The sequence below is a fragment of the Danaus plexippus genome, chromosome 14 (assembly GCF_018135715.1).
Source record: "Danaus plexippus chromosome 14, MEX_DaPlex, whole genome shotgun sequence".
NCBI classification, from domain to species: domain Eukaryota; kingdom Metazoa; phylum Arthropoda; class Insecta; order Lepidoptera; family Nymphalidae; genus Danaus; species Danaus plexippus.
In genome coordinates this window covers 2996185-3020203 of record NC_083546.1, presented here as the reverse complement: position 1 = coordinate 3020203, position 24019 = coordinate 2996185, and the positions used below count along the sequence as shown (strand labels likewise).

At 27.8% G+C, this 24019-nt stretch overlaps 1 protein-coding gene across 1 annotated transcript; it reads left to right on the top strand.

Annotated features, from left to right (window-relative positions):
- Positions 1-389: 389 nt before the first annotated feature.
- On the top strand, positions 390-23793 carry LOC116769571 (trace amine-associated receptor 1). The gene is made up of 9 exons (XM_032660707.2): positions 390-626; positions 18818-19185; positions 19623-19748; positions 20814-20930; positions 21277-21416; positions 21489-21657; positions 21772-21903; positions 21981-22106; positions 22210-23793. The coding sequence occupies exons 2-9, from the start codon at positions 18970-18972 to the stop codon at positions 22672-22674; spliced, it is 1491 nt and encodes a 496-aa protein (XP_032516598.1). The 5' UTR covers positions 390-626; positions 18818-18969; the 3' UTR covers positions 22675-23793.
- Positions 23794-24019: the final 226 nt, after the last annotated feature.

Below are 24019 nucleotides of genomic sequence, written 5' to 3'. Positions count from 1 at the left end.
ATTAATTTTCATCATATTCGAAAAGCTTCTCATGAGTCGAAGATTTTTTTTTATATTTTAGATTCAATGTGTTATTTAAATATAGAAGAGTCTTTTACTGTCAGTGGATAAAACTTGTATGATATTATTCCTTATGAAAACTATTTGCACTAATTAAAAAAAAAAACTAAAATTTAAAACGTTCCTGTTAATTAACATGAGAGTATTTTCTATTCGACGTGTATTTTTATCAAAGAGTATTAAATAATAAAATGATTTAAAAGATATATTTCTAAACATCTTTACTTTTAAAAGGATGCTTTATCATCCTACGAGTTGCGGCAGTCCATAGGGATCATCAAATATATCAGCAAGTTTTAACCACAGTTTCAGTTCAGCTTCAGACGTTGTAGTGTCAAGACGTGTTTGGCATCCCTTCAACCTCACTAGTCCAATACGAAAATTGTTATCATTTTTAGCTACACTTTTTCCATGATATTAAATTAGGACGTGGTTCTTTATGGTTAATGGGAATTAATAAAATTCACATAATTGTAGTGTTTAGTTGAGTTTAAAACTATTATGGTAAAAATTTTAAAGTGAGCTGTGCCGTATGTTATAGTGAATGTTGACAGCGTTGGATATAGGTAAGTGTTTGGTTTTGAAATTAAATTTTCATAGCGTAATGCACAATTAATTTTTAAGACAAATTAAATGTTATTTTATTATGTTTAAATAAATTAAACGATAAAGAGGCTAATACTTATATTTCATAGTTCGTTCAGCATTATATTTTTTTATTTTATTATACACATTAAACATGATTTCATTTAATATCTGATGCAATGTTTTTTGAGTCCAATTAAAAATTCCGTATAAAATACATATGTTAACTTATTTAAAGTTAACCGCATATACCGTTTCCCACATTGTCCATTCATTACGCATAATTAACACGGCCTTTTAACTAAGAAGTTTAAAATGACAACCTTTGTCAGCGTTGCTTACTACTGTTTACGTTTAAATAAGATAAATTAATTTACAAAAAGGTTTATTTATAAATGTTGTTAAATGTTATTCCTAATGTTGTGCGTTATATGTTTTTGAATAATTATAACAAAATGTGATTAATCTCCTTGGAGAAAATAGCCATTTATTTGTGTTTATAATTAGGGTTTAAAAAGTAGTAAACAAGAAATCTTACACTTGACGAAGTTAATTAATAACATTAGGTTATTAGCACAATTATATTTCTTCAGAATATAAAGTACGTATAGCAGGCGTATAAGTGAAAAATTGAACAATTTTCCATTTACTCAATTCTAATATTAATGAGAAATTAATATAAATTGAGAGCAACTCAGTGATTCTTCCCTTAAAATACAAATAAAATCATGTTTCTAACAAAAAGAAATATCAGACAATTTTCAGCTTGGCTTCACGGTGTTATATTTCTCTTCTAGGCGTATAATTGGTTTAACTTTTCTTTGCCTCATGGCACTTTAGTTAAAAGGTTCAGTAAAGTGATTTCTCGAAATAATAAAGGTAAAATAACAAGCCTTTGAACTAATATTCTGATTGCTTATTAATCTTGTCTTAATCAGTACCATAACTTTTTATAAAACATAAATGTTGTACCGTACGCATTGTCTTAAAGATGTTAATTTGTTTACGGTAAAAAAAATACATAAGCCACATTTATTAGACATTTAATATGATTAAAATACAAATTCTATTTTTATATGATTTCCTTAAATAAATAGTTGTATGGCTTAGATTAACATATTGATTTGCTTCAGCCTGACTTTTTATGTTTGATAGTTAAATTAAATTGTCATTTATTAAAGGAACCAATTTACTAGAGTTCCATTTCATTCAAATAACTTTTATAAATTAACTCAGATAAATCTCTGCAGTTACGAAAGTTGAAATAACATTAAATAGATTAACTGCCTTATTCGGCGGTTTATGGTTAAGATGGGTATATTGTCATTATTGTGCATGGCCTCAATATACCCATGATGAGTTTTATTGTATACTTAATACTTACCAAAATGAAGTAATATATATATATATGTGTATATATTGTATTTATATAATCACTTAAAAAATGTTTTCTTACTTTATTTTAATAATTGCCCCCTAAAGTTTCAAATAGTTTTGCGATATTATGGATTGTTGGTAAGGATTTAAAATAAATTAATTTAATTAACAGAATAACGGAATCCCGCTAATACTCAACCATTTTGTTAAAGTTAGTATGAATGGATATGTATATGATATTTGTTGCTCTTCTAAGCAAAAACAACCTTCCGAAATTCGAAGTAGTTACTGCAAGATCAACGCATCAAGCTGTATTGTGTATGAAATCACGAGACGTAGGCAAAAGATTTCGATGTCGGTTATAATACATTGATATAGAGATATGGCAACTAACCTATGTAATATACATTTCTCTCTGACACTATATCCACAGTCAGAGTTGACAAAGTCTAAAATATAAAAACACGTTAATACTTATTTGTAATATAAAATATGAAATAATATTTTTTATATACTTAAATGTACGAAGTTTACATTTTAAGTTTTTTTTTTAATAGAGTTGCTATTAATGTGAGTTAATGACAATTTATTATTTTGTAACCCTCTTAAAGAATACACCGTAACTGACGTCGACTCTTCATTTTAAAGATAATATATTAACTTGTAGAAGAAAACTTTCTTAGTCATATTTGAGATGTTCGCTAGGGAATATTATTTAAGATTCCAGCAAGTTTTACGTCCTTAATCTATCTTGAGGAAGAACAATAAAAAAGTAATATTTTGAAAATGTTGCCACACCCTCAGCTTTATTCGTAAGATTCACAGAGATATTCTTTTGAGGAAATTGGAATTTATGTGATTTGATTTTCTTATTTTCATTACAAAATGATTTTAATAAACATTGTAATGAAATACGATGCTTAGTCGTGGCTACGGTTTATATTATATTTAATTTTACATTATTTTAGAAATATGACATTTTTTTGCTTAAATTTTTCAAATTTCTACTAACACACGCTTGAAAGCTATGTATATGTTCAATACCAATAGAATTTTTTGTTTTTATCTATATTTTTTTATCTTTGTTTCGAAGAAAAATTACAGATACAAAAAAGAATTAGCAGAGCAGCACCGTTTGCAACAATGTATCATTCTAATGATCGTTTGTCGAAAAAGCTATTGGTTGCAGGAACGGATTTTATGCTTGACTTCAACAGATTCCTTGACTTAAAGGAAAGGACAATACATTTCATAAGAACCAGATGAACAAAAAAAAATATTAAACAATATATTTATTTTTAATTATTTCCTTTTATTTTCTGGAAATATAATTTCATGAATATTTTAAGATTATTGTTATAAAAATTCTACCAATAAGATTTCTTTATAATAAAATACTTAATATTATCTTGGAAAACTAAAATCCAATATCTCTTGGCGGAATATTTTAGTAAGAAATGATTTACGGCCCATTATATAGCCTCGGATAGCGGTCTTACAATGTTACAGTTTTCTTTTTACCATTTTATTCGATATTATTAATATTATATTTTAAAGCATAAATACCTTTTTCTTTGAAAGCTAATAAACTTTATTTGTCATTTAAACATTTTGTAAGACAAAAATGTTAAAAATATAGTGTTTAATTCATAAAAAAACTTTAAGGAAATATTTTATTAGGATTATATAGATATTTTAGTGAAACTAAGTTTTTCGGAAACTACTCGTTTTTTTATTATTTTTATTATCCACAAGATCCCGACGTTTTAGTTTCTTTACAGCAATAATCACGGGCAGACAATGTATGTGTCCACATTGGATTTACTCTATATTTACTCCGTATATTACACACTTCATACAATATCTGCCTTATGATTCCTTTATACATCTAAAGCAATCTTTATGTATACATAGATATTTTTAAGCTCTGCAAAAAAAAAAACTTAAAAGTTAATCCCGTTACGCACACCCACAAAGAAATAAACATAATATTATTCATTTATCTTAGATAACGTTTACAAGCTATTAATATTTAATTGATAACTTTTTAGGACAATCCAATTGACAAACTTGAAGCGACGTTTTGAATGTTCTCTGAATATTAAATTTACATAAACATGACAGGTTTACATAAAGTTGTGTTAATTACAGTTACAGAAATAAATATATGTGTACATTGCAATTAGGAGTCGTAAGTTCAATAAGTTTTTAAACAATTGGAATGTATCATTCATATATTTTGCTGACATATGCACAACAAAAATTATATGGTCACAATGGTATTTATAAATTAAGAAAAAGTATCCTATTTTTATGAAATATTTAGGTTAATAACTAACACAACAAACAAAATTATAGGTTTTGAGCCTCTAAAGATATTAAAAGATTATAAGTGAGGACAATGAGTAAAAATATATAAACTACTTTTTTTGGTTATTTGCAAAGATTGAATCAGGAAAATAAGATGTAGATAAATAATTTTATTACTTAGTTTACGTGTAGTGGTTACAAATTCATGTATTAGGGTTATACGAAGAATGTTCCGTGGTTTCAGGGCTGTGGGGCGGTGGCTACCATTAGTAAATCCCTACTTAATGGACTGTGATATTCTCCGTTTATGTGTAAGGGTCCTCCGACCCCAATGAATTACAGACGTTCCCAAGATCTTCACATAAACTATAACAAAATGTTAATCTTATATATATATATATATATATATATATATATATGTAAGATATAAACCTTGCATTGTTTTTAAAAAAATGTGGTTCAGATACAGTATAATAAATTAAGGTAAATTAATTATAAATAAATCGCAATATACTTTAGATTATGATTTTGATTAATTTTCTTTACTATAGAGAACTACTAAATTTAATTTTTTTTTATTTATAATTAATAGGTGAGAACAGTGTAATATTGAAATCAGATGTTTTTTCGATAAGCATTATCGTTACAATAATTCACATTTATAAAACGAGTGCGGTGTAGTTATAGTTTTGAATAAAGTATATTTTTAAATATCTTCATAGTAAGGTGTGATTGTATTACATTTATGACTTGGTCTATTTTATAAGATGCTATTAGGTAATACGATTTGAAATAATTAAAGTCTTCTAAATACTTTTCGTTAATTTTATTTCAATTTTCAATTACTATCAAAAATATAATTATATTACAATGTAATGACTGCTAAAGTATTTTCGCATATAATAAAAAAATTACCAATTCTTAAAATTTTCATGTCTTTCCAACCCCTGTAACATTTTGTTTATTTAGAAAAGAGCAAAAGGTTTTGTTAAGAAACTTTAAACAGAACCCCTTAACCCCTTAACTGAATATTCTAATTTATTGACTCTGATTGAATATGCCTTCTAATTTCTGCATGACAATACATAATTGCTTGGTAAAAGATGACCTCAATAAAACTAGAAGTTACAAAGTAACTAACCTTCTCAATAACTTAATAATGATGACCTTAATTTGTCTAAGAAATATTGTTTAAAGTGAGTCGGGCAAATATCATTTTAAGAAAATTACTTTGTCTAATGGTATATTATTTTCCAACTTGCAAAATTTCTATTATAAAGACGTTATATTCTCCCAAATTGATCTAAACAACGTGATTAATGGTAGATACGCCTTGTCATTATTAAGTAAACAATATAGCGTCTCGTTTTTATTATAATCTTGCTTATTTGGAACACACTGTTGCAAACTTCTAAAAAAGGATTAACATTAATCAGGCATGCTTTATAAAAAAAAGAGTTAGCCGCTTATGACTTAATTATTTACCACTATTCCTCCCTCATTGGCCAAAGTATATACCGCTTCAATTTTTATTATTTAATATAAATAAAAAATAACTTTTTATTCGATTCCTTCATTTTCTAGATCTAAAAGATTTAACAGAAGTTCTTTCCTCTTTAAAGTCATTTAACGAGTACTAGAAAGAGTAATGAATATAATTAGATCCATCCCTTCATTAAGAAATCTATTGAACTGATTTATGTTGAAGGAAAATAAAAGAAGAGCAGTAAGATTCAGTAATCGTCGAGTCTTTTTCTATGAGATCCTTTTGGTATTTTTAATAAATTAATTGTAAGTAATATCGTTAATAACCATTTTAATTATCCATATAATACATCATCACAATATAAGGAAATAAATGATGAAGTGTAGTGGCTCGTTCTAAAACCGCAGGATAAACATCTTATATATATTTTTTAAACAATTTTTATTAGTAAGCATCGTAACTCCCATAAAACACAACTTATGTATATTGTTATTATTAATGAAAACTATGTAAGCTTTTATATTTGATATAAACTTCCAAATATTTAAAACAGATTCTTTTTTTGTATAAATTAAGTAGATACAACGATGTCATCCGAAAACATAGTCTATAACTAGAGTTGTAACGAGTGAAGTTCTTTTAAGTAGTTGGTAAAAATACGGAATGCAAAGGTCTCGGTGTACCTAATGATTGAAAATGTTTTAATTACTAACTTTGGAAAACAAAACATGGTTGAAAAAAAAACATATTATATGAGATCTGGCAATTTTTTTTATGGCTCAATAAATATTCTGAGACTTTTTATTTCACGTAAGTTGTAAAAACGAAAAATAAAATAAAAATATTTCTTAAGAGTTTTGGAACATCCCAAATAATTCACATAAGAAATTATCCTAAAAGGTTTAACCTCTGTCAAGTGTGCATCAGTATTTTAATGGAAAAAATACTCCATTTAAATGGAATTCCGTATAAGCGTTCTATTGAACTTCGAAATTCAACACGAATAGCTTTTAAAATAGGTCGACTTATTCAATATCTGAAATATCGTTGGGCTAAGGACTGGATGCCTACGTGCTTCATTCAGTGGTTAGGGTACTCTCAATGGCAACTGGTCCTTTGAAAGCTTTCTAAATGTAATGAAATAAAGTATTTAAATTTATATACGTGTGTAGTTACATGTGTGTACTCCAGATGATTATTATAATTTGGTTGTTTCATCAACATAAATCGTATATATATATATAATTCATCATCATCGTCATCATCATCAGCCTATCGGAGCCCACTGCTGAGCAAAGGCCCCTTCTCACATGGAGAAGATTAGAGCATTAATCACCACGCTTGTTCAAGACGGGTTGGCGATTTCAAACTTATAATTTGAAACTATAAGACCAGGTTTCCTCACGATGTTTTCCTTCACCGTCTGTCAGTGGGTTCTAAATACTCTTAGAAAGTACATATGACTCGGAAGAGACCATTATTATTAATTACTAATGTATAATAATTGTAAATGAATTGAAATGGAATGTTACTTCTTTTATTACATGCTCTCTAGGCTAATTGCAAGCATCATAGTAATATGTATTTTTTTTTTCCAATGATAGCGAAAATCTTTTTATAGGAAGCCAAATAAAACAATTTGTGGCAAAATGACGTATTATTATGACAATTTGTATGTCGTAATTGAAATTTTCCGGTGTTATAAATTTATTTTTTAAAAGCAGCTTATATTAAAACACAATTTAATTGAGATATTTGCGTTGCCCAGTTTTGCAATATTTGAGTGTAACGTGAATTTTGGTAAAAATATAAAAATTAATATTTATTATATGTAGCAACTCATAAATATAGAATTCATACCGCCTTATGCATACAAATATAGGGATCAATTTGCATCTGGATCGCATGTGTACTTACCAATTTATTCATAAGTATTAATATTCACTTTGTTCTCTTTACGGATAAAACGTAATCAGAAGCAAAGAGTACGTGTATGTATTATATTGTATTTTTTTAATATGTATTTTAAAGTTTAAGTGTTCGCAGGAGGGTCTTATATGATTTTATTGTATGTCAAAGTCAGAATATTCTTCTATCAATAACTAAGTTACATATAAACGTAATTAACTACGATTATTTAAAATAATATATAAGAATAATTTAACTTCCTAATACTCTAAGTATTAAGAATTAATACTCTAAGTAAATGTAATCCTTAATTATAAAAATAAACAGGACCAAATTAGGACCAAATTAGGACCAAATTAATAACGATACATATTATAACATAATTATTTAATCAATTATACATAAATCCCTACTGCTTTGTTTAAAATTACACGATAGACTGTGTTATAGTATTTAAATAATTGATTGTGTATATTATACTAGTAAATTGTATAGGTAGGGTTTATTTATTGAGATTGTGTGGTAAAGTATTTAATTTCAGACAGTATTTTGACTTAAGATTAATTATTAAATATTTTTGTATATGAATATTTGTAAAATTTTGTTGATTTTTCGTTAATCAATAACACTTCGTTAAGTCCACAGCCCCACAGTCCACATTTTCACTTTTATATTTAGTAAGATTTTTTTCTATCCTCATAGCAGCTGCATTGCTGTACTTTTATCTTGATAAAAGACGATATTTCTATGCAAAAATATTAAAAAACACACTGCATTTCTGAACAAATAACTTTGATTTAATATCGCAAAAAATTTAGGGCTTCAATTTTTTTACTGAAACATAGAACAATGTCATAAAACTACCAGGAGTATTAGAATGAAATTTTAAAATTTTTCTATATTTTTTAGAAAGCAATTTGATTTTAACATTGTTGTCCGGCTATGTTCTATGTACTTAGGAGTTTCATACAGAAACTACTTAAAACATTTTAGTATGCTAGAACTTTAAGACTGTAGTCAGTCCCCAGGCTACTTTTTATCTTAGATATAGTTTGAATTGAAAAGATCCTTTAATTTATTTTTCTTAGAAGCTTATCATGTCAGCGAATATAAGTTTTAGTCATAATATTATTTGGTACAATAATATGTACCAAATATTATATTGTAAAACAATAAAACTCCGTTCTTTTTCCCTCTAGGTGTTAAAAAAACATATCAAAAAATAACATTGTAAGACAATGGAAAATTTAAAGTGTATGGGTGAATAAATTGTTACGTTGAAAATACGCTTTCATATTTAAATTTCCTACTTGCTTTTTTTTATTATAGATTGATATATAATTAGCCTTTTTTTTATTCATGGATATTGGGTAAAGACATGTATATTACAATTTTCATGGTTTAATATATATAAGCTTATATTTATATTTATAGTTCAAATATGGTTATTCTTTTAAATTATAAATATATTATAAGGTTAAATAATAAGCAAGTAACTTTACCTTATAATAAATAAATAATTTCTGTTAAAGTATATTTAATATATTTAACCATTTATAAGAATAAACAATTTTTTTTCAAGGTTTTTAATTGATATATATATATTTGTATGTGACTTTTGTTGAAAATTTTGTAGTTTATTACTTTATATTCGTTTATATTAACATTATTTAGAATCGATTCCAAATTACAGCATATAATAAAATAACGTAAAACTATAGATAAATAGAAATGTCTAAAAATAATAAACTGGTATACCTAATTACGTGTATTTTTTTGGATGAAAATGGTAACTAAAACAAATAAGTTCATTTTTGCACGTATTAGATATAAGTATTTTCACAATTATATGACGAGATCAGAAGTATATATTTTGGCATTACATTCACATTATAGGAGTTTAGAACATTATACGGCCGTGGTACATTCCCAGTTTTTTAAGTCAGCTTTGGCTAACACCCAGAAGTAATAATCATTCTGCCTACATTAACCTAGTGTCATTAAAGAGAACAAGGTCTACTAAGATATGGCATGCTTAAGATTAAAAAAATATTCTAATGCTAATGTGTACGAGGAATTAATTTTAATTAAGAAAACATTATTCTAAAAACTAGTAAGTTTAATATTTCGTCTATAATTCTTATTACGAGCCAGTCAGTTTTTATTAAATCGTCATGTCCGTTATTATTTATTTCTTAATAAGTTTTATTGAGGCATATGATGTTTTTTTGGTAAATTGCTTTGAATTGAACAGTATAGAAATCTAATTTTCGTTTTCTTGTCATTTCGGCAACAATAACACAGTAGAAAATGCTACAAAACTAGGAATAATTGAGGGATAAAGAATATAACTATACGAAAAATTAATGTTAACTTTACGAAAAATAAAAATAAATTATATTTTTAAGTATATTTTATATAAAATAAAACTATTTTTTTTCAGGTACCATAAATATCGTTGTAAACAATTTGAAGACTTATTTTTTAAATTTTCATATAGTATGGAAAAATGTCTACATTTACAGTAAATGTAGATTTGTTTTACACACACTAATTTCTGCAAACACGACCACAATTAGTACGTTAAAAATTAACATAAGGTTGATTTGTTGTCTTTATAATTATTAAAATTTTAGTGCAAAGAATTTTTTTGGACTCATAATATAAAAAAATATATTAACATACACAATTCTTTGGAAATATAATTAGTTTTATAATATTTAGTTAGGAATGACTAAAAGTAGAAAGGAAGTGTTTGGAAGGTAGTAAGGAATTAAGTTTTGTTATTTAGTAATCTTACTTCGGTGCAGGGTAGAAAGGATTTTTAAAATTCCATTTAAACTTATATTTATTTGTTACGAGTTTTACTTACGAGTTCAAGCATAAAATTTTAAGCACATGTGTATTAAATATTTTGTTTGGCAGTAGTATGTTGTTTAATAATATACAATATTCTATACGATACTTTATATCACTGTGTAATATATTTATATTTATTTATTATATCTTTGACTATAAAAGATATGTGAAAAGTTTCTATCGAATAGAAAAAGCAATTTTGATATGTCTCACATTTTATAACGGCAACAGAATACCAAATCTGAGATTGACAAAAAGTTTTTGTGGGCGGTGAGAATGCGTCACGCTTGATCCAAGAAATTCCATGAATATGATTTGATTTGTCATGAATAAACAATAATATAGAAAAAATGTATACTTATATACGTGTATGCGTGTGTATATATATGTGTCATGACCATGAAAAGTACGGCCTTGAAAAGTAGATGATTTTCTTAACCTCGAAGTGGATCATAAACACGATTTATTCTTAATCATTTAAAATCTTTTTATTTCACTCAAGAAAAATATTAACCATTTGGCTCATAATATGCCAAAAAAAGATTTTTCTATGCAAGTTTAATTATGCTTATTCAAACAAAAGAAGTCTTTGTCATTTAATATTTAAATTAATTAATTATTGTTCGGTACGTGTGAGTAAAGTTTTATATAAAGTAAGTAATTGTTTATCAACCTGTCTGTTGAAGTGATCGATAGCTGTACGAGTTCAGTAATCAAAACACCTACTGGTTTCCACAGATTGCATCTTCATTGTATTCAAGACGAAAATAAAAGCTTTATTAACTTTTATCCGTTAAATGTTTTGTATTACAATTATTTTTATTTGTACTTTCGGTATATTGTCATGGTTTCAAATGATGTTAGAGTATTTTGATGACTAGGTATCTTTGTTACTACTATTCGAGTATCGTCTATATGCATATACACCGAGGATCCTAATAAGGAATTTCTATTATACTGCTCATGATAGGTTAAATATGCACGAAGCTCCTTAGTGAAAACCATATTTATTATGGCTACAGATAGCTATTTAATAATGATGTGGTATTATTTTTACAAATATCAAACAAGCTATGCACCAGACCATGTCAAACGTATTTGTGTCGGCGCCTCACTATTATAATGGTAATATGTATAGGTACCGCCGACAATGTTCGTTTTCGCAATGCTAGCAAAAGTCCAAAAGTTTTCCTTTATGGTCTTGTTATGTAAACGTGCCGTAGGATGTTTAGAACTTGTTCGGAAGTAAGATATGGCTATGTAGGTTAATTTATTTTGGAAGATGTTTATTGTTATGGTTTACTTTGTAATGGCAGAACGATTTTGTATAAATAATTCCTAGTTATAATTATCGAATATATTAAAATATATATACAAGTTGTTTATAATAACTATTTTTATTAGTGTATTTATTTTATACATGAATATACAACATTGACGTCGCCTTATTGGCAACACTCCAGGGGATTACTGTCTATTGCGATTTATAAGGGTAGATCTGAAAGAATTATAAAAATGTATTATAAAAATTTGCTCATAAAACATTTTTTTATCATATTAAAAGTTCAGTCTCGTCTATTCTTATAATTTTTAGCTTTTTTAGCAATAAATTTTCAAAAACTAATGTTTTTTTCATGGTAACGCTAATGTTTTGAATGGAATAAATCCCCTTTTAAATTTATTGTTTTTTTTTTAATAAAATATGTAGGTCAACAATTAAATGTAAGTACCAAAAATACGTACTTGATACAAACTGTACTTCTAAACGTCATTCAATCCATTCATCTTGAGTGCTAATCGAACTGTAGTTGGTTCTTTACTTAAAGCAGGTCAAACATAGTCTTTTAAATAGTTTTATGTTTCAAAAGAATGGTCAATTCGTAACAAATAAAATTCCTCTGAGTTTGAGCTTGATTTATGGATTTTTTTGTCTATAAAACCAAAAAAAAAAGTTACATTAATGCACTACATATTTTTATTTTATATTTATTTTAATTTTCGCTTGTATTATTCTGTTGGATTCAAATAACAATAAAGTTAATACAAAAATGTCTGTATTTATTTATATAATATATACATTTTAAGACATCCTTTAAGTGAAAGCTTTATATTACGCTTTTAATTATAGAACAGAAATAGAGTAAATTGCTTGCTTGAAGTTATAAGGTTCTGTCATAATGAAGTAGCAGTTATTCATAAGAGAGACAGTTGCCACGATTAAACAACAGAATAACACGGTAAATGTGTGACGTTAGCTTCTAAGCTTTGTTAAGTTTTACAATGAAGTCTTTTATATTTCAAATAGTTACAAATTTATTCCCAGTAAGAATTGCTGTGTTTTGGTATGTTTATATTTTCAAAAATATTTTGAAATAAAATTAACTTTCGTAGCACGTATATTTATGAATGGCGAGAACTTAGCTTGAGTTAATGTTTATGCCAAATCATTTTGTTACCAGTTTATAATATATCCAAGAGAAATAGGTTAACTTGAGAAGATGATTTAGAGGATAGGAAGTTCTAAATTTGATCCAAAGTCCAATACCGTTTTTCTCATCATTTAACTCTAAATACTATATACTCTAAATACTATTCTCTAAAAGTCTGTATTGAATTTTAATTTTAAAATAATATTGATGATTTATTTTTAATGTGCAACATTTTTCACTTTAATCACTTTTATTAAAAAACCATACAAAATATTCGAACATGACACTAGCGGTTTTAACTCTAATTAAATTAATAAATGCGGATTCTGCCTTTATCTCGTTAATTCAAAAGGCTTAATTTATAAAATTGGTCTTCCTAATTATTATACGATGTGACCCAAATTAATTAAGTAGTTTTACGTAATGAATACTCAATGACTTGTATTTTATAACGTTTTAAAATATTTTCATATTATATAATTATTTAAATATGAAAAGACCTAAAAACTCCTCTACGTTTTAAAATATAGTTCAATTCTTTAAAAAAATCTGTGAATTCTTACATGAACTATAGATATCATAATATGGCACCCTTAATTTCATTAACTTAGAATTTGAAAAGGACTTAAATGTTTTGATCATGCATGGAAACTCGGAAGTCAATAGCATGTTAAAATTTCATTATTTTCTTTTATTCTGTATGTTTATGCTGTATATTCTAAGATTTAAACTAAGGCCTTTTCTTCGCTGAATCGTTAAGAAAACTGTCCAAAAGACCTCAGTTTACTCAAAATTTATAATAATATTAACTATTTTTCGAATTTATCATCATTTGCTCTCGTAGATCTAGTCAAAAAATATTTAATGACAAGTGGCTTCTTGCAGCCAAATGTCTGAATATCAAAAGAGGTCTTTGGCGCCTGTTAGACGCGGTTGTTATAACTATCTTGCCCGTATCATTTGTTATGATGAGACCCCTTGCGGCGCCGAGTACAATACAAGAGATTTGAAAAAAGTTGGATTTCTTCTGTTATTTTATGTCTAATTTTTCTGATTTCTTTAATGGTGATTTTTTGTTGTTGACAATAATTTGTATTTTTTTGACGAATGGCAACATACGCAGCAGGAGACTAATTAGGCCTAAAATTAACTTTATTTTAAAAATATTATAGACATTTTCGAAATTTATAAATATTAACCTATGTTTTTAATCCCTGAATAAAAAAGACGTGTTTGATGTCGTTGTCTATGCGTGCACGTGTGTATGTGTGTATGTGTGTGTGTTTGTATCTATCTGTGCCATCTTAGCTCTCAAATGCGTCGACCTTGTTTTCATTTAAGCCAATTTCCTTGTCGTGGTTCTTAGTTATTATTACTTAATTTAAGATTAATAAAACGAATGACAAATAACTAAACAAATTTGGGCAGAAACTACTAGGACTGGCTTCGAAGTACGTTTTAAGAATGAATCGATGTGAGGTCTGGACAGGCCCAATTTTTTTAGTAGGTTGTACAGAGATTTAGCCGTATACTCCTCGCTTCCGCTTCTACCGCGTACAAATAAACGACAACCTATTTTTAGGGAATTATACTCAATAACTAATACTTGTCCTTAATGTCATAGTCTTGGGAGATGTTGGTTTCCCAAGGAATCGTAAGCTCAAATGACACACCGTGTTTTATTATTTTTTAATACATAAATATGTCTGATCTGGACGCCGACGCACAGATATCCTTTGGGTTTATATATTTTTCTCATACGTATCCATCAATATAGTCCAATCCGGAGCCGCTTTAAGGATAGATTAAGGCTTGAAGATTGATTTTATGGCCCAAGTGCCTGCTCTCACTTTCAATTGGGGGCTCATCAAGTAAAAATTAATTTATAAAATTCATAGAATATGCGAATTGTTATTTTGAAGGTAGAGCCTAGATGTGGTCAAGTTAGTGCGGCTGGAACATGAGCTGGCTCAACCGGGGAAGTACCACCTCCTCACAAAAGATCGGTGTGAGGAAGCCTTAAATGGCTGCGTTTCGTCCGATGACCTAGAGAGCCGGTTGCTCTTTCCCTGTTCCCACCCTTTCCTGCCCTTTCCCTTTTTCCCAATTAAGGGTGGTAACGCTTTCGCAAAACTATATTACGGATGTCTATGGGCGGCGGTAACTACCTCCATCAGGTAGGCCGTTTTGCTCGTTAACCCCGTTTATCGTTAAATAAATGTAATAACTACTTAATAATGCCTAATTAGCTTATAACTTTTTTCATGATGTTTTTATTATGAAAATGAAAATTATAACAATTCCAAATAATTTATGTGAGAGCGGACGACTGCCAGCTAGAGTTTCCAAGAAAACTAACTTTAAGCATGTGTATACAATAAACACCACATTTCTTAAACCTAAAAGTCTAGACTACGTGATAGCCTCGATATGAGAATAGTAATACCATCATATCTCTTGTGTGATATCAGGAACCTCCTTGTCCACACAGCCAGGCGTTGGTTCCGCGTTCAGTCACGTCTGCGGTATTTTATCGATACAAAGGTATTGGGATGGCCATGTTTGTTCAATATTTTACTAAAAAAATTCACATTCGTAACCCGTTTTTCAATAATTTGCACTACTCACCGTATTTATAAGTTGCACAATAAATACAACTCGCATGTTTAAGATAAAATATACTATAGAACTATATTTGTGTCTCCTTACTTTCAATACTTTTTCTATAGTACAACATTCTAAAATATGCGAAGATATCGCTGATATAGATTTACCTATTTTGAAACTAAAATTTTAATATTTTCAAGCTATCAAACACTCAATAACGATAAGAACCACATTTTGTAATTGTGTCTTATTCAACTAATTCTACAATATTGATTTATATAAAATTTATTTATACATCAACTGAGAAAACAACCAATAGAAAACAAATTCTTATTTTTATTTTGTTACCAGTAATAGTAGTTCATTAAATCTGTTTTGCATAATCGGTTCGTCAACATTTTATTCTCTATCCTAATTGTTGCTTTGTTATTCATAAATGATTTTTTTGAAATTGGAAACCCAATACTCTTAAAGTAGGTATATTTAGGTGGGAAACTTGTCGATATATAATGTGCACGGATACATACGAGCTACTAAGAAACTTATACCCTTTAAAACCACTTATAAAATCAAGAATTCGTGATATTTTATAACATTATTGTATTTTGTTCAATTCTTGTTTAGTTTCTTATATAAATGAAGTGAAATAAATAAGCAATTAAAGCAAACAAAAAAAACTTTCTTTCACAATTGTACGGTGGTATTAAACTTTTCAAAGCAAGAAGAAGATACTTCTGTGGCATTCCAATAGAATTAGTAAAAAGGTTTAGAGCATTAAGATAATTCTAATAATGACACGGTAGTTGACTAGTTATACAATTAAACCATTGAAAAAATATATTGAAATAAACAAATTGTTTATAATATTAATAATATATATTTAATAACCGTAGGGCCCTTTAAAAATATTGAAATTACGGCCAAATAACTTAAAAGCTATCTATTTCAAAAGTTCTAACTTATTACTTCTAACACTCCACTACTTGTTAACTTTACGTTAAGCAAAAAATACGTACAACCACTTCTTCTACAGTAATAAACTTTCTGTCTTTTCAATGGAAAATATACGTTTGTTAGTAACGGTACTGTAGCTTACTCAGAAATACCACAGGGACTTGATATCCCGGAAATCGCAACTATGAATTATTGTATTTTATAACTTTTATTTCATTTACATTTTTATTTCTCTGAATACATATTGAATAAACCCAAATGTTGACAAATAATTGAAAAAACTTCCTTTCAAATATTTAAATTGAAAAAATTGTTATACATAGTATTTCTTATCTTTTATGTGTAAAAGTAATTATCCTTATATTATTCTTGATGTTGATATATCTGTAGTGTGAATGGAAACCATTCAATTAAGTTATCGGTTGATAGCTATTGTTGTAGAAATTTAAAATTAATAATCAAAATATCATGGAGGGTTATTTACTTGTGTGTACGTTGATTATGATTATTTTCGTCGAATACGAGATGTTTGAACGCTATGTTTGCTGAGAAACTCGTTAACGATGTTGTTGAGAGCTTTTAGAAAACTCTTCATAGTGCAGTGAATTAATTATACTAAATGATAATTGTGAGTCTTATTATGTTGTAAAAGTATAGGTATTCGTAACTACTTGATTGATTATACTATATAATAAATAACAAGAAAAAGCATACTGTCATTGAAAGCTTTGGAAAATTTATGAACGCAAAAGTTATTATCAAAGTAGATATCGAAAATGATATTCTTAGAAACTAAGCTGTGTAATAAAATATCGCTGATAACCCATAAATCTATTTATTATTTTACTGATTTTCTATTTTAGTCCATATTGATAGGGTTACAAGTTTAATTAGGTTCAAGGGCTTAGTGGATAGTGTTTAATGGACAAATTTTCAAAACTTCTTAACCTAAAAACATACAAATTCACATGCCATATTACTATAAATATATACTTATGTACATGTAAGTATGTAATGTATTAATTTCACTGAAATAGGAAATTGAAGGGATAAAAAATAGATAGCTGACGATCCTTGTTGACCTTAAATGAAATTGTACCCGGGACATGACTGTGTTTTATTGCTACTGGTTTCGATTGTTCATCCTAGACCATTTCAAAATATATTTTATACACCGAGCTGAAAATAGTCAAAATAAATTCAAGGAAATAAGTCGCATCATCGAGTTAAAAAGATAGATATTTTTATAATTTATAAATGTAATAAAAACATTTGAACACAAGTTGTTTTTAAATTTAAACTAGTTTCAAAAAGAGTTATATTAATTGTATAATATTAGAGTTATATTAATTGTATAATATTATATGAATTTAATAAGTACTTAACACCATAAATAATTCCTTGTTGACTATCATATTTTTAATATTTTATAGTTTAGTTGATTTTTTACCACATTTCCATACATTCCAATAGATTTTCGAAATGAAAGTTTTAGCATAAAAAAAGTTCAATCGAATCGTAATTAATCTCAAAGTAAATTATTTTTTACTGCGCCAAATCATAAAAATATTGTTATATAAGTTAACAAAGCATTTTATCTCGACAATTTTTAAAACGTCTAAATGTACTTTATACGGACCCTCCATAGAATGAGATAATTTTTCACGCTAATCCTCTCGACGACAAAAGTAGAATTGATTTTGTATCTCATCCCTGTGTAAATTTTGTTCGCTTTTTTCCGGAACGCATCGAGAATAATAATTTAGCTTTGTATTAGGACTTTTCCCTCTAACAAGGTAACACGTATTAATTATCTTTAAATTTTAAACTTAACATTGATATGATAATAATGTTTGTGATTAATGGGATTTGATTAGTGTCTTTTTATGGTAACATTGTATTTATTCACTTTATATACAAGCAATGAAATTCTATTACAACTTTTTAGGATTTTGAAATACTTACCTGATTTTTTGTTTAAATGAACTTTACATATATTGTATTTTAATAAGACTTAAGAAAAAATTAACACTAATATTTTCACAACATTACCATCATTTTGATTTTTATTATATTAAAGTATTTTTTAAATCGAATATATATAATTTTGTTTTCAGACTATTAAAGAAACAGTTAAAATTTTATAACGAATGTAAAAAATTTGGTCTTCAACATTGGTTGTATAACTGTTTTAAAAGGACTATTATCTCTTAAATCAATAGTTAAAAAATATTTGTTTCAGACATACAACATGCTTGGAACCTTCCGATTCAATCCAACATGTCCTTACCCTTGAATGGAATGTGAAATACAAAATGAAAATAACGGTCATGCGCATATGATCTAAATGCCTAATTCAAAAAAAGATAGCGCTGCGAAACGCACGCGCCGACTATGTTTGACTCGACTAAAGGCGCATTGCTAGTGGCGCCGTCTCTTGCTAACAGCTCTTGCAGCTTAAACAACGGTTGGCCTTCAACTTTTCCAGCTACTGAGGATATTTTGAAGGCTCTCTTCATATTTGCCCTTTCAATGGCCATAGTTTTTGGTAACCTTGTACTAATATGTGTATTGAACAATCGAAGATATATCAAGTATATTGACAATCAGGTAATGAAAATTATTGATACATTCTTTTCTTTTGTATAAGTATCATAAAAAAAAACTTTAAGTATTATAAGTAAATGAAAATGTATTCTGTGTGATATTATTATGGGAGATAAATACTGTCTGTAAGTCAAGCCCCTCCTACTCATGGCCTACAAAACTTGGTGTTTGGCATGTATCCATTTATAGAATATTACGCCTTTCTTATAAAAAAAATGTAAATAAATTTCATTAATTTTAAGACCTCCATTGAAAAAGTATCTTCATGCCTTTTTATAAAACATAAAATTCAAATATAAAATAAATAGAAAACTTAAATTTATTTTATGTTTTGATTTTATTGAGATTTAAAGTAAGCTAACAAAACATACATCTTTATAAATTTTCATGTTATCATAAAGTTGTTAATAAGATTATACTGCTATAAATGTTCATTACAGCCAAGATATCTCCTGACGTCATTAGCTCTAAACGACTTATTTACGGGGATACTTATAGCTCCTGTGGCTCTGTTGCCAGCATTGTATAAGTGTTGGCCGTACGGTGAAATATTCTGTCAAATACAGGTAATAAGCAACATTATTTAATAGTGATAGTAACTAGTAGTTTTTGTTACTTTTATTTTATTTATAAAAGTAGAGTTCATCATAATGAGGTCAAAAATTTTCGCGAGTATTCATTGAAATAAAACTAATAAAGTGAACATTCACATCATGGTTGTTGGTTGTTGTTGTTAAAAATAATTATAAACGCGTAGTAAATCCAAAAAATATTAGTATTATTTCAAATCCATCATAATTTAATAAAGTGAAATTTTTATTGTACTTTAAAGTTAGGTTGACTCTTATAAATAATCTGTGACTTGTAAATAATCTGTGGCTACTAACAAAGACCATCAAATATATTTCCGTAAGATGGTCATAATTAAAAAAAAATCAAAAGATACATATAACATTTTAAAAGTTTTATTTAATGCAGTTAAAGCTATATATACGAAGCTACGAGTATTTGACTTTATTAAGACACGAGACGATGACAAAATGAGTAAAGTTGCAAGTCGGAAAAAGTTAACAATTACGGAAGCGATGTTAAAGGATAATTTTATACTTACATTATAATGGAAAGTTACGCAGTTTTTATTGCAGTTAATTTTAAGTACGTTTACTTGACGTTGAACTTTGTTAATTAATATGTTTTTTATACACATTTATAGTATTACTGTGTTTGTTATTAATTTTTGCTATAAAATTTACTCTGAATTATTTTTCAACACATGATGGTGGTCTTAGAAAGAAATCTTAGATATTAATTCTTAGTTTTCATATCTGATATATATATATTTTATATATAAATAAGATTAAAGCTCTTAATTCTATTTCAATTAGGCACTAAAAATTTCAACGAAAATAATATGCAAGAGATAAGTTATGCATTGTTACCATGGCTGCCAGAAGTGAATATAACTCTTGATTTTTATTAATTTATTATTAACGCGAAATACGATATTTCCTTCTCAAACTCAAAGAACTCGTCAAAGCTCGTTTGTTTTTCTTTTCAAATATCTTTAAAAACGTTTAGTTTTCTGCTTTCTGTTACAATATTTTTGGCTGTTAAATTTATTTTTGTTTCAGGCACTCTTGAGGGGAGCAGTGAGTCAACAAAGTGCCATTATTCTTGTCTGTATGGCGATAGACCGATATTTATATTTGTTACATCCACACACTTATCAAAAACATTCTAGTAAAAAGGTAGGAAAATGTTAAAATATTTTCATTGTATTTTTCAAGAGGACCTTTAAAACAATTTCTTTTATTTTCTGGAATGGGAATTCGGGAAATCTGAGGTTATGTTCAAAGACGTTTCAGTTAAAAAAACCTTTACCTTGAATGTTTCCCTTTTTAAAGAAGCTAAAGAAGTTCGTGATTCTGGAATTTAAATGTTATTTAAGTAGAAATACCAAAGATAACTTATTTTCTATATTGAAACCAAGATTTTTCTTTAAATCTTATTGGAGCAATAGGATATATATTTGCTGTCTTACGGAGAATTTATTTGATTTTATATTTTATCAGATTATATATTTTTTGGTTACAGGGTTGCGTATTAGTAATAAGTATTACTTGGATATTATCTGTATCTCTATTCGCCGTTATGGTATTACCAAGATCTGGGTACTACTTTAATTCAACAGGTTTAATGGCCTGTGATGTTTTTCACAGTAGAATTGCGTTCAGGTAAATTTAAATCACGGTGTGACTAAAATTGTTTTTATTATTGTATAAAAATATTTAAATGTATTTTTCTAGAATTTTGGCGTGTTGTACTTATTATTTTCCAACCACAATGGCTTTGATGTATTGCTATGGATCAGGATTCCATGTCAGTAAAACAAAAAGTAAATGTAGTCAGGATCCAAGATCCAACGGAATGCCAGTGTCATGCGCAAAAAGTAACCTTAATGAATTAGAAACTATTGTAAGTAAATCATATAAATATTTTCGTTTTTCGAATGTATTAATTTTTTAGTTTGGTAATATTAAAAAAGTTTATCTTTTACTTAACCATAAGTAAAAAGTGTAATCCTTTCAGCAAATGCAATCTCAAGTTAGAACACACAGCGTAAGTACCTCACGAACAATGGCGGCAATGTCCCTGGGATTTATCGTAATGGTAACCCCTGCTACAATCCAAGAAGTTGTAGCTGCATGCACTGGCTGCAAGGTTGAATCCTTATTTATATGATTTCTCTCACAATAAAATATATATTTTGAACTTACTAAAAAAATTTTTGCTCACAGGTTCCGCCGATTCTAGATTTTTTGGTAACTTGGCTAGCATTAAGCGATAGTTTCTGGAACCCATTTCTGTATTGGCTCTTAAATAGCCACTTTAGAAGAATAAGTAATGAATTAATTCAATACTATGTAAGTGTTCAAAAATAATTGTGGTTTCGTTAAAGTATTGTTTATTAAATTAGTCTTAAAGTAGCAACAACAAATCTATTTTGACATTAGCTTCTTTTTTCAGATATGTTGTCGGAAGAAGGTCAAATCATTTCAACATTTTGAGAAAACTACTGGTTGTTGTGGATCATCAATAACGTCAGATGGTCTGCATTCAAAAGGAGAGTTTGAAGGTCTTGGAGAAAAATATTGGGGTGAAATACTTGAACGAACTGTTTCCTCAAATTCTCTGCATGCAATCCAGAAGGCGTGTCATAGGGATCCTTTGAGATGTACTGGATCCTTCAAAGGCTACACAAGGACCTGTAAACATGATACGAGATTTTTTGATGGTTATGGACCAAACGATTACAGGCAGCTAGATAGATCATTTCAAATGGAACCATGTTCTAGACAGTGCAATAGACTAAAAAGCTCAGATTTCTGTTTATTTAGACCTGGTCTTGAATGTAATCGCTCCAGATCTAATTTAAGCCTAGATGAAGGCAATTTTACCAAAGTCTGTAACGGTAGACACCCAGAATTGTGAGAATTCCGAAATTGTCCGGTTTTCGGGCATAGAAGTCGTAGTATTAGTACGTATCCCGGAGTTGAACAGTTCAATTCCAACCTAAAGTGGAAATTTGATGTATCGCCCTGTTCAGAAGATGACAACGTTCCAGACTTGAAGCATAACCTTAATCGTATAAGAAGTTTAAGCCATGATAAATCGTTTGGTGGATACAGTCTCAAAGAACATGACAATTTATTGGAAGTAGAAGTCAATGATACTGGGGAGGATGATGAAGACCTCAAGGACTACAGTGGAATAGTGTGTGACAGTTTTGACGACAAAAATGAATATAATTGTCTTCAAAAGTTTTCAAGGAACTCGTCTCTCTCTAATAGAGAATTAGATGTTATAAAGGAAAGTTCCCGAAGCTCTAGTGATACAGAAGTAACATTTACGCGATGACTTCCGAAAGTAACTTTTCATAAATCTGTGAATGTAATACATTTAGAAATTGCACCAAATATCAAATGTTAATGCAAGATGAACATTTGTAAGTGCGTTCGTAATGTGATTAGAGATGTAGAACTCTGTATTGTAAATATTACGTGGTATCTTATTCAAAGTGCATTTCAGGATATTTTTTAGAAGTGGACATTAGAGTAGAGGCTCAATAAACACTATCATTTAAAAAATATATATATTATTTTGATTAGGTAGGTTTGCGTTTATGGTCTAATAGAAATTTCTGTTACGCGTAGTCCAACAGGAAGTAAATGCATTAAAATAGTAGAGAATATATATATTGGTATATTTAGATTGAAAAACTTTTATATTTTTTGTAATAGATAAATTAAGTAAATACATGTAATATATTGTTAGAGAATGTTGAATGTCATAAAAATATCTTATACCTATTGTTGTAACATGTTCCTGTAAAATGATTTAAAATCGTGTACATATTATATCTTTTTTTTTTCTTAAATTATATAAAAAACGTGGATGTTAATTCAAAAGAACGTTTAAGTAGAAACGTCAAAAAACTGTTTGTATGGTACCTATAGTTATAAAAACTGTTTGGATGCAAATAGTTATTAAAGATATGTAACGTCGCACAATGTTTTTAAAAAAAGGATATTAAATTAATTTACAATTTCATTTGTTTCTTATTTACATCACATTTTTCTTGTTCATAAATATATAAATGATTGACTTTTACTTATACGAAAAACAAGTTTTTTTAAATATATTTTTAACTGAATCAAAATTTTTGAATCATTAATAAATTATTATACGTGACCTAAAATACATACGTTAAATAAGTGCATGTACACGTAGAAGTGTATATGTCAATGCTGCATATGTATGTCAAAACTGTCAATGC